Source organism: Accipiter gentilis, chromosome Z (genome assembly GCF_929443795.1).
Source record: "Accipiter gentilis chromosome Z, bAccGen1.1, whole genome shotgun sequence".
Lineage (NCBI taxonomy): Eukaryota > Metazoa > Chordata > Aves > Accipitriformes > Accipitridae > Astur > Astur gentilis.
In genome coordinates this window covers 12,160,518-12,178,129 of record NC_064919.1, presented here as the reverse complement: position 1 = coordinate 12,178,129, position 17,612 = coordinate 12,160,518, and the positions used below count along the sequence as shown (strand labels likewise).

Here is a 17,612-nt window from a genome sequence, read left to right as displayed (position 1 = left end):
GTCCCTCATGATTCCACAGACTGATTTGAGGCATTATAACTTAAAAATATGACAACAGCTGTGTCAGTTTTCCCCCTCTTTTGAATACCTCCATTTTGAGCCTAGACCCTGGCTTTCCAAAGGCATATCTTTCCCTACCTGAGATGAAAACAACACAGCCAGCAAGTATAACTCCTTCAGTGGAGCAACTATAGCCTTCCAAAGGAGAAGGATCTTTACTGTTTCATTGCCTGTCTGTGCAGCAGCACTGAGAGATTCTATAGTTCAGTTCATTAGCACAGAGGCTCTGTTTTTAGAGAAAGCAGACATTCTTTTGCCACTTTTCTCAAGGGGAAAAAAACCCCCTCCATTAAAATGCCTAGCCTACGTTTTAAATTCAACTAAAATCTAAAATCCGAACTTTCTGCTATATCTGCTTTACCTACTTTGCCTTTGTATGTTTCCAAGCGTGGACTGATTCATAGCTGCCTCTCCCTACACACAGAGATTTGCAGATCTTTTTCTTCAAAGCATCTAAGATACTCAGCTCACACTGCAGAATAATGAGTAGTCAGGACAGCTTCATGGTGAAGTTACTCTTCATAATTAAAAAGAAAAAGCTACACAGAGCCAACCACTGAAAACAGAAATGACAGTACTCCCTTCTCCATTGCCCACAAAAACTGTCATTCCTGTAACTTACCACATCAGACCCCTCAAAAAAAGCACACAATACGAATAGTTCATGTCACAATTGCACATCTTTAAGCTCTATCAGGCTTCTTCCACAAGATTCTCCTTCCTGAAAATGTTTCAGTATGCTACAGCTTCTGCAAGGGTCTGTACTCAGCTAAGGTATATGAGAGCTGTGGCATTTTCCTCATACCTGCACCAATCTCTGGGCTCTCACTCTGTACTCATGAGGAATGGAATTGTTAACAGTGCTTACAGTTCAGTAGTGTTTACTGGGATCAGGTAATCCCCTGCAGATTGAAACAACATACCCTAAATGTCACTAAGGACATCTGTAGACTACAACCCTGGAAACTTCATGGGACAGAAAAGTTTCTGCAAAGGATGGAGCTGCTTCAAATGGGCATCAATTTAACAGATGCTTTCTGATTTCTGGTTCTCACTTAAGTCCTCTTGTTCTTTTTGTTTTCTAAAACTTGCCTCCATAAGTAAAATAATCAATGCACTAGTATAATTTTATTAGTAAAGCTGTGGAGATATAACATCTATGTAATGTCTATTTTTCACTCTAAGTTACTTTATCCTGGTAGCATGATCACAATTCAAAAATAATTTACCTTAAAAGATCAACAAATTTTCCTTCAGCCTGGAGCTTTAATTGGTTACTACTGATAAAAACAGCAAGAAAGAAAGCAAACAAAAATAAAACACACGAAGTATTGAGAGAGGTATGACTAGAAAAATGCGACCTTTTAAAATGAATTGTCCTTGCGGACAACACCTTCCATCCGAAGTGTTCAGAGAACTTAAAAGACTTCTTTTATTTTGTCTGCTAAAAGACTGTTTGAAACAATTACTTTTTTCCCCACTTTAATTCATTTTCATATTTCACAAAACAAAGTAAGAGGCAGGCACACTATATCTAAGGACTTGAGACTAGATGAGACTACAACAGCAAACAGTACTAGCCATGTTCCTGCATACAGGGAGGGGGAAAGGAAAAAAAAGACTGACTGATGCTTTTGATAAATTTGTGTCTTGTTTTGATGGACAAAAGTAACTTTTGTCTTTCATTAAAGTCAAATATAGTACCTGTACACAATAAAAAGAAACACAAATGCTGACAGAGTGTGCATCTCTTAATGACTCTGGTTTGGACATTTATTTAAAGGAAGCACAGAAACAGGGAAGAGCAAGCGCTATGCACCAAGGAAGTCTTAAGTCTGACTTTGACCTGACAGAAGAATGGAAATACAGGATAAAAATTGCTGTTCAGCAACATTGCTTTTTCATTGTTATAGCTCACACTCTCAAAAAGCAACCACAAAAATCCAGAAGAAAACGGGTTTTAAGATACGAAAAGAAATTAAAAGGTCAGACAGTTCCTGCTATGGACAAAAATCAGACCTTGCAGTTCTGAGAAACAACATTCCTTATTCTGCCTCAAGTCGAGGTAAGACAGGAAGAATAAGATTTCCAAATGCAGAGTCTTGAGTTATGAAGTATCCTGAGGAATGTGCATGTGCATGCTGGAAAAAGAAAAACATTTGTTAAAGCATAACTCCCTGAAGCACTGATATAATTTAAGACTTTATAGCTTCTGCAGCATTAATTATTTATTTCTCCCAGTCTGCTCCTCAGCATTGATAGCCAAATTAAAAACCAGCATTTTAGATCAGTGACATCTGAATGGGGCCCAGGAAGGGAATTAACTTGGCCATTCCCTGCTGCTCCTTTTTCAGCAAATTCCATGGAGGTGGGGAGAGTGGTAAATGGACTCCTGATTGCTCTCCTTTGCCTAGACCCCATGCTTCCATTCTCATCTATAACCAACTTACAGGTCTTGGTTTGTGACAGCTGCCACATATGACTGCCAGAAGTGTGCATCAGTAGTGTCACACAACCCGAGCCCACATGTACAAATGACATGTGACCAGACACACTCCTGTACAACATGGGACACCATCATCCTGCCTATGTGATTTAGATAGGCTTGTTCAACTGAGGAAGGCAGCTGCTGCTTATGGCTCCAGACAACCTTTTTAAAATCCTGTGGAGCCCTTCCCAGTTCAAAGATTGGACTCCACTAAGCTAGACAGCCTGCATATTCTTTCCTTCCACCACTAGGGAAAAGCCCTACTAGATATCAAATTTAGCTTAAGCCAGCAGTGTGCCCTTGCAGTGATAAAGGCTACCAGCACAGTGGGCTGCATCAGCAAGGGAAGCTACCCATGAGGCTGTATTTGAGATACTGTGTTCAGTTTGAGATACAAACAGAGACCTGAAGAGATGGCTGGGGGCTGGCCTGGAGCTCTCAACACCCAAGGAGATGGTGAGAGGACTGAACTTCTTGTAAGAAGAAAGCTAAGGGAAGATCTTATGCTGTTTCAGGTACCCAGTGACAGCATATAGAGAAGACAGTCAGACTCAGAGCCAAGAAAGGCTGCGAGAAGTCCATCCCTGGAGAGCTTCAAAACTTGATTGGACCATGCCCCGAACAATCTAATACAACACTGCTGTTAGTCATACTTTGAGCAGGGCACTGGACTAGAAACCTCCAGAGGATTCCAGACTACAATGTTCTGTGATCAACAGAGGACGCCACCCAGAGCTCACTTCTGCTCCCATTCATTTTAGGGGAAGCAATGTGGGGCTTTTACTGGGTAGTAGAAACACAACAAGGCATAGGATATGTGAACAGCGTTGCTAGTTTGTATCTCAACATTCTTCCCATTCCTGTCCCCTATGCCAAATCATGCTGTCTAGAGAGCCAGGAAGGCAGGTGGCCAGGTACTGGCTTTCCTGCTCCATTTCCAATTTCAACACCAAAATCAACCTTGCCTGACATAAGCAAAACAGCAGCAAATAGAAGTCTGCGAATGTACAAGTAAGTTATCCAAATCTTTCAACCTTCTCGTATGTAACTGCAGGGTATCTACCTGGCATCTACTCAGATTCAATCAAGCAAATCCATGTGGCTAGTACTCCCTACACTTCACAAGACATTCAGAAGTATGATGAAACTGTCTCTTGACTGAGATGTACAAAACAGCTATGATGATACTGTAGGCTATATTATTACAACCATATCAAGGGAGAATGAGTTGACAGATTTAAGCTTTCATCATAAGAGAAGAAGAAACTTCATTTGTGACAAATACAGAAATGTATGAAAACTAACCTCTGAAAGGGGCTTTTCATTCTCTCTAGGTGCAGGACTGCTCTCTGAAGGGATGCACATCTACAACAGAGCCAAGCTAAACTCTACCTGACTGTATCAGCTTACCTGCAGTGCAGCCTTCTGTTGCGCTGCAATGTGCTGTTGCTCAGCGTGATCACGGAAATCCTTGTTCAGCGGTGATCTTGCAAGTGCAATGCTGTGAAAAAGAACAAGATGGTATGACACATTCCACAGAAAAAAACGTGTCCTTGCCATTCTAGCCATAGATTCCATGACTTCCACAGCTCATGATTTATTTGACTCATGGCTTGACAATTATTAACTATTGTTTGGAATGACTATTTGTTAGCATAAGAGAGAAAAGGAAAATGAGTGAGCATGGCTCATGACCTAGCATAAATAACCAATGCCAAACTAAACCCAGAAGAGTCACAGTCCTGAAGTCTGTTGTGGATTTTGCTCATCGGTGGAGTCCCACTGAAGTCAGTGGAACCACTGGGGTGCAATGTTAGACAATGTCAGCTGTTTTTAAAACATCAGCTTTGTGTTTTCACCGGTATTCAGTCACTCAGTGACTGTTCTAAACAACTGCGATAAACATAAGCACTAATAAGAGCTCAGCAGTCTTCAGTATAAGACCAGTTCTTTGGCAGGTGGGCAGCAGATCACTGCTTATGGTAAAGGAGCTTCCTATTGACATAACTGAAATAATGATCCTCTGATGATAGCTTAGATTACCTAAAATTGATTTTGCTTCTCTATCTCAGTGCAGCATAATTAGGTTTCAAATTAAAATTTCTAAATAGGTTTTGTTGGCTTTTATATCTTCAGACTTGTCCACCTTGTTAACCGAAAAAGAAGAACTAAAAAGCAAACTTTTTTTCCCACTCTATGTAAGTAACATGATCAGCCATCCTCCAGGTAGAAATCAGTGAGGACTGCCATTAGAGCTGTATTGCAAGGCAATTCGCAACTACCTCTGAAATTGGCTCTGGAGATTGGTGCTGAAAGCCCAGTTCTCCTCAGTCAGAGCACAAAAGTATGAAGGACAATGAGGGATCCAAGCATACTCATCACCTGACCTTTCCCAGCAGCTTCAATGTTAACAGCTGATGCAGTAAATCAGTTTTTCAAAAGCAGCCATACTCATGAAAAGACCTTCAGGCAAATCTACGCCTAAATGCACAACGAAAACTAGGTAACAATCCTCTGAACAGATTTTGTGACAAGTATTAAGATAAGCTTCACTGCTGGAGAAAAGTATTACTCAGTTTATTTAAAACATAGTATTTTCAGTTATTTTGAAGGTATTTATTTTGCATTTAATTCTGTACCCTCTAACTTCTCAATATGGTTTCTGTAGATAATCTTAAAGCTTCATCATAAGTTGACACTTTTGAAAAGAGGTATTCTGTTCTTGGATAGAGGATTCCCAAATGCCAAGGCCAGAAATTAATTAACTCATTCATCCTTACACTGGCCATGCCACTATTGTGCTTTATGTACATCAAGCTCTTTTCCATCAAGTTTGCATAATTTCTGTGGTCTCATTTCTGACAACTCTGTCGTCCAAAACCTGTGGCACAACACCCCTGCCACAGAACTGTCAGCTTCTCAAAAATCACATCATCCCACCATGCCAAAGCAGAGAGTTTGACTGCTGCTTTGTAGGTTCCCACCCATCCCCACCTTCAAAATTAGTAAATTCTAATTCTGCTCAATAGCCTATACTGTTATTTTTCCTTAAAGAAAAACGAAAGCAAACAAGCACTCCCTGAAACTCTGCCAGACTTGCAATAACGTATGGAAACACTGTTGCCAGGAGTCAGGGGTTGTACATAACAGTATGACACTTCTATTTTCTTCTCTAATCAATAATTTTGCTTGAATAATAACTGTATACAGAGTCACTCAGTGATCTAACTCCGCTGATTTCAAATATTCTGCATGCTTTTTGGCAGTATGAAGGAATTAAAGGTGACATAGAATCTCCTTGATAAAAGACACAGGCAGCACTCAAGACTATTCAGAGTGTTTGACTCTTGTACAGATACTGCATGTAACACAACGTGTCTGTAATATGGCACCGCACTCACTTCATGCTAACCCAAAAATTCAACTATCTGAATTTCTCCATGTAAACCAGCATGTGATTTTCTAGTTACTGATTTATGACAACAACCTAATATCTTTGTCTTAAATGGGAGAAATCCGTGACAGCTCTTAAACTCAGATTAGATAGGTGTAATAACCTTATGGTGTAGAATCATCCCCACAACACAGCATCTTTTACGAGAAGATCTGCAGTAACATAAACTGGCTTTGTCTTGCACACAGAGAATTTCAAGGATAACTCACTCCCTGCCATAACTGTTCTTCTCTAAACACACAGTACCCTGAACCTAATGGTCTGCTACTTCCATTCCTTAGGGCATTTTACCTTAATAATTAAATGCTTTCTCAGTGCCTGCTCCCTAATTCTTCTTTAAGGTAGACTTTAATACAGTTGAGGAAGCATATCTGCTTCTCCCCTTCTCAAATGGAAATTATGTAAGCCAAAATTCAGGGTCTGTAAACAATTTTAAATACTAGTATGTTCCTAAAGTGCAAGGTCTCACTGACTGGTTATTGAGGATAGTCAGAAAACACTTCTGATAAGTGTTTATGTAAGTTTACAGCTCACTTGCTATTTTTTTTTCCCCTTTGATGTAATCAGTGATGTCCAAACAGGTCTAAGAACATAAAATACCTGGCTCCAGGGTGATTTGTGGAAGACTGGTTTTGCATAAGTAACTTTCTCTTCTCCTTGTCTAGTTCTGCCAGGATTGCAACCCTATTTTTATTCTGGAAACCTGGTGGGAATGACAGAAAAATATTAGAGAGATTTACTTGATTTCTGTGGCCCAACTCTAACCTTGCGGAATTAAAAGTCTCTGTACAATATGACATTATGATGAATACACTAATCTTCAAAGCTTTGCACCCATCTGAAAGGCTATTACTAAATAGGTTTCATTTTTCCCTTTCTCATTTTGCAACATAAAATAGCTTCCTGAAGCTATCATACATATTAATACATTTTAAAATACAGGTTTCTATCTTAAGTTATATCTTACCCCTTCCCAAGCCAGCTCTGGAGCTATAAACACGATACATGATCAAATACTCGCCTTTCAAAAAACAGGTAAACTTACCAGGTTCTAAATTTAAAACGCAGTCACTGAACGTACAATTCAATGATAATAATGGAGTAGTATACTCACAAGGCCTAATTTCTCATGCCAGTGAGCTCAAACTATAATACAAGTTTTATAGATGTAACAGGTAAGAATGAGACAACCACTAAGCTTGCACATGCGCTTATACACAAAATTGCAACATTCTATTTAATCTATGCAGAAAAGTTTTGGGTTTAATATCCTGATCTCCTTACATATACACACTACTCTTATTCCAAGTATGACCACAATGCTGGAATAGAGAAAAAAAATTAAACTGTCTGGACAAAATATGAGAATGTGGCCTTTATTTGCTTTGTACATCATTCTCCCAAAGGGACCTTGTATAGTCAAGAAGGGGTGAGGAATTGAGACAATGCCTAAAATAGCTATCATTTCTGTATTTTCAAAGTCGCCTTCTAAATGAAAATGTGGCAAAACTGACACTGTACTTACACAGGACTCTTACATGGTAAAGGATCTCATTGTGGCCACCAAATGAACCAGATGCACAAGTCCCTGCTGTTGCCCAGTATGCTTGCACAGCACAATTGAGGACAACAGCTACAGAGCTGACTCTTACAGACAGATGTCTATGCCACTAAGGACACTCCTCATGTCAAGAATATATCCTTTTTAAAATCTCTAATTAGCTTCTATTCTATAAATCAAGCCACTACACTGTCATATAAAAACAAGATTTAAAAGTCAAGTTATCTCCTTTATTTCCTTCATACAAAAAGTCAAAGTTACTCCCATTGGAAACTGCTGTGTGTTGTGCCCTCATCCCTGTCCTGAGTGCTGTAGCTTAGTGCTGCCACCACTAAAAAATGGTAGCCCACAAGCTGTTTGGAAGGCCAGACATGCTAACTCTTACGGGGAGTATTAGCATGTCAAGGTAAAGTGATTTCAAATTTATTTTCAGTAGCTGCACTCAAAGTTCATTCCCTTTGAGAGATCTTCTGTTGCTGCTCAATTACATAATCCAATATTCCTTTCATCAGTATGGCTCAATAAAGGAGAAAATTATCCGGTTGGAACCTTCAGCTCTAAGTAATAATTTGCATCTGTATTGCCTTGCTATCAAACCCTCACCTTTTTCTTTTACTATGCCTTACACATCCCTGAGCCTCAGTGTCTCAGAGTTCTCGAAAGCAGCAGTCATTCGATTACATTTTACTGTGGTTTTATGCAAGATCACCCATAATCATCTTTACATTTGTTAACAGATTTTTAAATTAAATTTAATTAATCTCTACTTTGCCGTCTGTTAAAGTCTCTTTCCCACATGGCACTAGTTCCACTTAAAACTGGAACCCACTTAAGTGGGCAGGACACGGAGAGTGGAGTTGATAGCTATCCGTTGGTTGCGCCACTCAGTTGCAGAGCGAGCGAATGTGAGGCTCCCCACATGAAGGATTAGAGAGAAATCTGATAACGAGATCTACCGCAGGACAGAGTCCTTGTTGCTTGTGTAGGAGTTGTTTGTGTTTTGTTAACATAAATTATGGTTGGTGCAGATGGCACATTTTTTCTCTGTTGAATAAATCCCTAGATTTTAATAAATCCCTAGATTTTTTAGAAAATTCTTTTGTATCCGTTGCGGGTGTACTACACCTTTGACACACGGTGGAGTAGTTTATAATTTTTTGTATAAGATATAGGAAAGAGCTTTTTGCTTACTCGACATAATGGCTCTAAAAATGCCCTGGAAATCTGGGATGGGTACCAGTGGGTTGGCACCCCCAATTGAGAGACCAGGTTGGACCCTGGAACACCCTTTGGGACAAGTGGGAAACCTGTACTCAGGTATGCCCAGAACCATGGACTAATGAATCCCCTATAGAGGTTTTAAAATATTAGGAAGGGTTCATAGAAACATCGCATACGAAGGGGAAGGACCCTCTTAAGCATGCTGGGCAGATGGGGGGTGCCCTCCTATTTGCTTATAAAGTACAATGGGGGCAAACACAGGAATTGGAGGCAAAAGTTGAACAGCTGGAGAATCAGTTGTGGGAGCTTAAAGCGACTACAATTGTACAACAACAAGCCCTCCTTAGTGAAACAAAACAGCGGGAGGAGTTGGTGCAGAAATGTGCCAATCTCACTACCTGTTTCGCAGTGCGAGCAGCCCACCAGAGGCAAAGGGCTCCCAAAAGCCAAAGCGTGGTCATCATGTCTGGGCAATTGTAACTGACCCCGGGTGGGATCTGGAGACGTGGGACAGTAATATATAGGAAAGTGGTGATGATGGTTCCACTAAGACGGATGGGGAAGAGGCAGCACCCCCAACCCCTACAGTGCCTGAGTCAGGGAAGTGAGCTGCTCCCATTGTAAAATGAAAGGCGGTGGCTGGTCCTAACGGTGTATTTATCTGGCAGGATAAGATGGAAGATTATTCCCCTGAGGATATTAAAAACCTTTTAGAGAAATATAAACAGAGGCCAGGAGAAAAACAGCAGCATTGGTTGGTATGACTTATGGAGGAAGGAGACAACATGGTTTTTATAGACAGCATAGATGCAACCAAATTCTTGGGGCTTACAACAGACCCATATGTTCAATCAGCCTTATGGCAAATACCCTGGGAAGGAGAAAATATACCCTTGGTTACTGTAATAGCTAATGGATTGGATAATAGACATACCAGTGATGGAGCATGGCTCCAGCAGCGAAAAGTTGGGCTACACTGGCTTACACTGTTCTGTAAGCGTATTGATTCCAGTCTTTCATGTTTCTCTGTTCTTCAGGTATTATACACTACCTTTTTTTTTGAACACCCTGCACTTGCAATGAGTTTGAAACACTAGAACACAGCTAAATATGTGCTCTAAGAGATACAAAGGCTGAGATCTTGCTAACAAGCTAAAATTCAACATTTTGGAGTTGCAGCTAGCTCTGACTTTACTTTCTTGTAAATTCTGGAGACAATGCCATAATAGGATGAATCAAGTACCTCTAAGATGGGTCTGAGCTAAAGTGATCACGTCTGTATGCTCACTCTTTAGAGTTTTCAGCCAAAAAAACTTAGTACTTGACATATTACTCAGCAGCCTTCCGCTAGTGCTTGTTCATACCAAACTGCATAAATCTAAATGTATGCTTGGAATTCAGATGATATGGTGATTGAGGCAAGAAAAAGGAGACCACTTTTTAATATAAGTTGCTGTCAGCTAAAAAATAAAGACCAAATATGCTTATATTTACCAGGAAGCAGATGGTATGATTCAGAAAGACTTGAAGCATGTGTAAGAATAAAATTTTAAATGCTGTTTTTAAACTGATCAGAAACTGTGCAAGATTATCACTGTCTTCTATTTTAGTACAAGACTTGCTATAGTATCTTATGGCATAAACTCTAGAGGAATTCAGAAGAAACCCAACTATTTTTATTTCCTTTTCTTCTCCCTCTACTAAGAGCGTTTAAAAAAAAATATTAGTATTTTGGTCTAGAATTCAGACAGTACCCATCAGCAACCCGCTGTAATGAAAAAGTAATTTAAGAGAATTTGTTAACAGTAAGTAGAAAAAACCCTACTTGAGAAAATGGAGGAGGACATCCAACACGTACATGTTAGTGCTCCTCACCTGAGCAATGTGAAGTTCCTACAGGTATTTTAAACTTTTTTGAAAATGCAAAGTAAAACCTGTTCATTTAAAAATTAACAGTGGAGAGGGTAGGACATGAGAAATCCATTTTAGAGAGAAAATCTGGCATCCTTACAAAATAATCAATCATTATCTGCCAATACATAAGCAAGACTTCCACTTAGATTTTTCCCTGCCCAGGACCACAAAGTGCTTCCAGAAAGACCAACTTGAAACAGCTACAGAATTTTCCTACTTCAATTACAAAGTAATTTTTCATCTGTAGATTTGCCACATCTGTTCCACTTTCTAGTAATAAAAATGCAGACATAAAAAAAGCCATCCTTACAGATTCTCATCTGTAAAGGGTAGTGTAGGTTTTCAAACACAGCAACTTCTTAATAAAGCTTTAAGTTTACACTTCCCTTAAGTGGGCTGAGTAGCACTACTATTTTGAGTTTGAACAGTTCATGACTATTGCAGTTCATTAATATTCTTCTCTGCTTTGCAGACACAAACGCCCTGACACAAAAAGACCCGTTCAAGGCAGCTAGATAGATTAATGGCAGTGTCAGATGTCAAACTGAGCACCTGGATCTCTAAGGTAGCAGATTCAGGACATTCAAAATACAAACCTGTTCTGACACATCTATTTCTGACATCAAGCATTGTATTACGTGCTCTGTGCAGGAGCTAAAAGTTTGCTTGCACTGATGTTTTTTGCATGTGAAAGGCAGAAAACTAGAGAAAGCTGAAGCCTTGTCAACTGATACTGGTAGCTTTAAGAGCTCACAGCAAGTTTCACTCTCCAACACCTAATCTTACCACCCTACCTCACTGTTATCTATGTCAGTTCTACTAGCTAACTCTGCATGGCAAGAAACAGTATTAGCTTTATCTACTTTAAGTTCTTGCTCTTCATCTCATATCTTTTCCCTGATGTGTTGGTTGCTTCAGATTCACAGTATGTATAAGGTTTTTTTGATATGGACTATTTATCATTTGTCCATAAATGTGCAACAGCACAAAAGAGCCCACAGCCACTTCGTGTTCAAGATACACTTCTACTTGGAAAAATGGTTTCAAAGCTGGATGTCTACTCTAAGCTCTGTACATGAAAAAGCACTGTCACTACGCACTGTTCCACCTGCTCAATTCAGAAACCATTTCACAGGAATTTTGTTACTGAAGTACATGCTTTCATAAATGCTAGCCTTCATGAAGTGAGGCAGCAACCTCTTCACAAGCAGAATCTAAAGACCTTATTAAACATACAATATTTGGGAAAAAGGATGGAGTAACTGTATTTTGATTTCCTCTTCTGCTTGTAACTACTGACACCACAAAACATCACCTAATAGTCTGCTGCCCATCAATACTTTTCAGTAACAATTTACATTCGGATATACTTTCATATACGTTGTGTGACAATGAAACAAAAGGCATATTAGTCATTCAGTAAATTAACTTGAATTCCTAAAAGATATATTAATATATTTCATCTGTCCCTCCAGAAAACAGCTACATTCATAGCTGAATGCAAGTCATTGACTGCTTTATGGCCACAAAGTTCTCCAGGGAAGAGATATGCTACAGCCCTCAAGTACTATGCTTGCACACAGATCAGACTCAGATGCAGAGCAGCAAAGTTTGTAGATGATGACATAAATCAAGGCAGAACAGCACAATCTTCCATTTTAACACAGACTCAGTGAACAGAATGCTATATCAGCTGCTCACTGTGTTACATGAATGCGCTCACATACCTTTAGGCCAAAAGGATAAACAACCGCCAGGTCAGAAAGAGACCTTGTAGAATTGCTACAGTGTGAAGCTTACAATTCTGTACGTATTTAAAGAGTTTGGTTCTTCCAACATACCAGAACTCTTCTTTCCAGAAAAGTTCAGCCCTGTCTGAAGCAGGACCTGTATTTGTTTCACCTTTGAGGACCTGAAGGAGAGCTCCTTCCTGAACAGTCACATTTCTTTTATCTCAGAAGGCTTCCTCTACGAGAACTCACACACAGCATCTTTAATTTAGTAACATGCAAGGTATGCTCTGGCCTTGCTGTGCATAAGCAAAAGCATTACAAAAGCAGCCTTATTAATGCATGTTGCACAAGTACTGTGAAGTATTGCTGCAGAAGCAGTGTATTACCAAGCACCTGAGAGTAATTTCTGTAATTCAGAAGCTGATTTTCACCCCCCCCCTTACCCCCTCCCAGACGTACCACTCTGGTCTATGAGCTGATCTTGTAGACAATACACAGCATGCTAAAAGCTTTTCCATTTCTTTCAAACACTGTAATCAGTCTCATGCAATCAGTGCAATCAGTTCCACATGGTACTAACAGCCTGAAGTAAGGCTTTAATGCAATTCTATTTGGGTTTGCTGCATTCATATGTAGCTCCTCATCTTTGAAATTCTAATTAAAAGACTACTTTCCTAAGAGGCCAATGAATTAAAGGAAGTCCAGTCCACAAAATCTTAATTGGGAGACTCAGACTACAACGGTTAACAGAAAACTCAATTAACTCCTAGGAAAATACCTGGTACTTGTTAAAGGGAAAGAAACAATTCGGTAGAAAAAATTACAAACACAGTCTACCTGTGTAGAAGGCTGTTTAATTCATCCTTACAGTTCTGAGTTAAGTGCTACCATTCATAAACCTTCCAGTGAGTGTTTCAGTAAATCCCTATTCCTTTTGTCCAAAAAGAAGGAAATGAAAGAATGAATTGCTTGAACGGTACCTATAGACACCTTGAACTGTTGCTAATATTTACCTGTTCCTTTCCAATTTTCCTAGGTATATTATTTATAGGCTCATTTGGGTGATTAAACTTTATAGTGTTTCTTGCCTGCTTAGTGCAAAAATTTTCATATGATAATGAAACAGTTCCTTTATTGAGTCTCTAAAGAGTATCTCAAAGTATAAAAGCAGATTCCAATGCTCTATTAAATTATAAGCCTCTGGAATGTGGAGGGAAGCAAAGGCTTTCTGGCAATCCAATCCAATCCCACTTCTCAGTAAATTCACATATTTAAGAAAAAGTAACTTTTAAGTCTCTATGACAATATTTTACTCCTTGCAAGGATGCTGACTTGGTACTCACACAATAAAGCAAGATTTACCATTACATACCAAAAACTTCTCAGAGTTAGAATTTGCAAAAAAGACAACTATCTGCCATCCGCAGTACTCCTCTCTCAAGACTTCACAAAAGCTCAATAAGCATTCCAAAAACTACCTTCTTTTCATCAAGTAGCAAGAAATATCTGTCTTTTGGACCAACATATTTCTTCTGTATTTGTTTTGAAAGCAGAGAACCATTGCAGAGGGAGGGGAGGGAACCACACAAGTGATCTAGCACCCCTTCAAGGCATCAGCACTTCAGAATTAATTACACCCAGCTTTGTGGGACTGCTTTCCTGGATAAGGACACTCACAAATGTGCATGAAGAAGTCTCTGGTTGCTGGGAAAATGAATTCTGATTTCATTTCTCATAACCAATAAGTGAAGAGCCATACCCGAGAAGCTTTTTTCTCCTCAGCTCTTCCATGAAAGAGACAAGCCTCAGAGTTCCACTAAGATTTCCAGAAAGCACCTCTAGAGGGCGATTTAAGACCCTCCTTAAATTTACCGTGTGACCGGCCCGCCCCCAGACTCTCAGCTCCTTCTAGTGCACGTGCTTCGGCTAGACATATGGATCGTTTCCACAGCTTGAACGATTTTACGGATGCAATTCAGATGAGTCATCATGCAAAGAAACATTTCATCAGAGTTAGCATTATGATTTTATTTGGCTTTTCCTCCCAGGCCTGGCCACTTGCTATCTGTCTTTGCTGTTACTTCCCTGGGTCTTTCTGCTCCCATTGTGACATGGCATATACTCGACTTCTGGCTGTTCCCTGATGCTAAGCGCGACAGCTGCGAGTCACATTCAACGCTAAGCGTTTTAAGTGTCATAAACACACGTCAGGAAATAACCACAGCACCACAGCCATGATAGGTACTTCATAACCTGAGCAAGAAGGAATGCACAGTAATTCAGAGCTCCCCTGCCATCAGTGGCCTTTTTCAATCATTCACTGTGTGTCTTCTCCCAGAGGGCTTGCTCACATTCTGCTACTTTCACCCCCACCTTCCTGCCTCTCTTTCCCTTTTTGCCTTCTGTAAATAAACTTACGGTTTTGGTGACTTCACTGACATTTTGTACACAGTCTTTCCCCTTGAATACTTAGATTAAAACTTACCTTGTCCTGAAGGATTTGCTGCCATCCTTCACTTTTCAGCCCTCGTTTTACTCAGCTGCAGTTCAAATCTTTTAACCCCACAAATATCTGCAAAACAGGCACAATACAAGATAAACATATTCCTTTAAAGGAAAAGCTTGGATTTCATTCTGTTACAGGTTTTATAAATGTGGCAACTTCTACAAAGCATAAGCCAAATACAGCATGCGTCTTGCTTAAAATACGTAACACTATTTATATTGTTCTGGTTGAAATTTTTAGCTTGAAATATCAAAAGTTGTGATCAATTCTTTTTCAGAGTCCAGTAACGTAAGAACAACCTTTAGAGTCGTTCTGGAGTCATACACGCTTTTTCCCAAGACAATTTCTTCCTGACAAAGTATGTCAGAGTACGCTTAAGAATCACGTTAAAGCATTACACTCCTTAAATGCTAAAGCCCTGAAAGGTCTCAGTTCAGGCTCCGGCTCAAGGAAACCAATTATTTGAGGAAAGCCAATTTAAATCCCAGCTACGAGGCCCGCCAAAGGCTACCATCCTCATGGCTGCGGCAAAACAAAAAGGGATGCCCGCTCCTCAGCCATACATCACCTCGGGCCACGATCAACTGCTGTTTCCATTAAGGTGCCAGGCTGTGAAGTGCAGCGGCGAAGGGCTCCAGCGCAGCCGGGTGGAGGGGAGGGATGGGAGCACCGAATCCTGCGGGAAAGGCGAGTCACAAGTCTCGGTCAGATTTCCACGGGAGACCAGGAAACAGTTACACCCCGGAACTGCGGGTCCCTGAGCAGCAACGCTAGCGCAACGAAAAAGTAAGTCGACAACGGCATTAATTAAGAGCAGCGACAGCGGGCACGACACGCTTCTCCGAGAGCAACTTGCGGGCCGGGGAGAAGCGCCCGGGGAGGCCGGGTCCGCCCGATCGCCTCTGCCCGGCCGCTGACAGGCGGCGGCCCGCCGTAGGGCCGGGGCTGTCCCCCGGGCTAGGAGGCGGGGACCGGGAGCGGCACGGCGGGGACCGGGAGCGGGAGCGGGAGCGGGCTCTCCCGTCGCTGCCCGCCCCCGCCCGCCGGAATGGGCTCTCCCACCCACCTTCCGCCAACCCCCCCCCCCCCGCGCGTGTGGGCTCTCCCGCGCACCTTCTCCCCCCCGCCGCCTACAAGGGACGGACTCTGCCGCTCTCCCCGGGCTGGCGGGGACGGGACGCCCCGGGCCGGCCGGCCACCCGCCCTCCCGCCGCCCACCTGCCCGAGGGCTCCAGCCCCTTACCTTTCTCCCCCGCCCGGCCCTAGCCGCAGCCCGCCGGCCTCACGGCCATCCCGCCCAACCCCCCCCCCCCCCTCCCCCACTTGGCTCTCGCCGCCCCGCCCCGCCGCGCCGCAGCCACTGAGCTGGCGGCAGAGGCGCGCGACGCACGCAGCGCGCGACGGCGCCGCCTAACTCCTTCCCGGGCGGCGGCCAAGCTCTTCGCGTCCCGTAGCTTGACGGACGGGTGAGAGTGGCCAGTCCGCTTCAAGCGGGGGTGAGGCGGGCCCGCCCCCGCCCCGCTGCGGGGCCGCCCCTGGTCTCTAGGCAACGGGCAGGGCCGGCGGGCGGCGCCCGGCCCGGCATGGCGGCCCGGCCTGGCCGCCCGGCCTGGCCCCGCTTTGAGGCGGACGTCTGCCCGGGCCGCCTTTGCCGGCCTGCCGTGCTGCGCGGGGCGGAGCCTGGGCGAAGGGGTCGGGGCCGGAGGAGACGGGCTGGTGCGTGGCGAGGCTCAGTTAGGCGCCAGTAAGTGTTCAGCTCAGGCGTTGAACTGCGGTCTCTGCTGCAGGGCTCCTGCAAGGGGCGTCGGCCTGGGCGCGGGGGGGCTCAGCAGCAAGCGTGAGGGTGACACGAAGGGGGACTTCAGGCACCAGCACAGTTAAATGGGGGTGGGGGCCGGGAAGTGGAGGGGAAAGGGTTGTTTAATTTCTTATCAGGGCCACCGGAGTTTGAGTCTGAACGCAGCAGGAAGGATCGCTCGGCGTGAATTCCAGAAGGGGCTGCGCATTCGTGTTACTCATGCATGGTTTGCTTTTGAAGTGTCAGGTAACAGCTTTATAAATGAGAGTGTGTTTTCTGAAGTGATCGAGGCTGTCCTGGAGGGTAAGCCTTAGTCTTAAACTGCGGCGATCTGTGACTTTTGTTTTACGTCCTTGTGGTTAAAATACTTCGGTTTGACTCAAACCGAGCCGAGGAGTGATTTGAACTGTGGCCCTTAACAGCTGTGCCGCTGATCGTACACGAGTAAAATCAGTTCTTAAGAACTGCAATGATTATATAACAGGCTGCAAACAGACGGGGCTAATGCTGACCTCCAGATAGCCAAGAAATTAGTCACATTGCCTACTTAAGTTTTATATGCAGGTTTGGGTTTTTTTAAGGCAGTGAGCGATTTTTATGAAATAAAGCCTTTTTTTTTTTTTTTTTTTAATAGAACGGAATTTAAAGATAAGTACAGAAAATCAGTTAGTGTTTAATAAGTCTCAGTTCAAGGTGTCTCTAGTTAGATGTGCTTTTACTGCAGGGCATTAAACTTTTTAATACTGAGATTTTGGTGGTGTATGTAACAGGCATTTCTGAGCAAATGACACTTATGGCAGGGGTGACCCTGTATCTGGTAGTCAAACGTTCTGTATGCTGCAGGGCATTTAATTTCATCTGCTTCCTCTTCCATCAA

The 17,612-nt window shown here is 42.4% G+C and overlaps 1 protein-coding gene across 3 annotated transcripts; it reads right to left on the bottom strand.

The window, feature by feature from the left end:
* Positions 1–1,478: 1,478 nt before the first annotated feature.
* INIP (INTS3 and NABP interacting protein) lies at positions 1,479–16,252 on the bottom strand. 3 transcript variants are annotated; one of them, XM_049796157.1, is made up of 6 exons: positions 16,181–16,251; positions 15,506–15,707; positions 14,917–15,003; positions 6,603–6,705; positions 3,959–4,049; positions 1,479–2,201 (listed from the first exon to the last, which is right to left on the bottom strand). In XM_049796157.1, exons 3-6 carry the CDS (start codon positions 14,939–14,941, stop codon positions 2,106–2,108), a joined length of 315 nt encoding a protein of 104 aa, XP_049652114.1. In that variant the 5' UTR covers positions 14,942–15,003; positions 15,506–15,707; positions 16,181–16,251; the 3' UTR covers positions 1,479–2,105. The 3 variants fall into 3 exon arrangements, with proteins under 3 accessions (XP_049652114.1, XP_049652115.1, XP_049652116.1); XM_049796158.1 differs by having other exon boundaries at positions 15,506–15,613; positions 16,181–16,240; XM_049796159.1 differs by lacking the exon at positions 15,506–15,707 and having other exon boundaries at positions 16,181–16,252.
* Between the last annotated feature and the right edge of the window lie 1,360 nt (positions 16,253–17,612).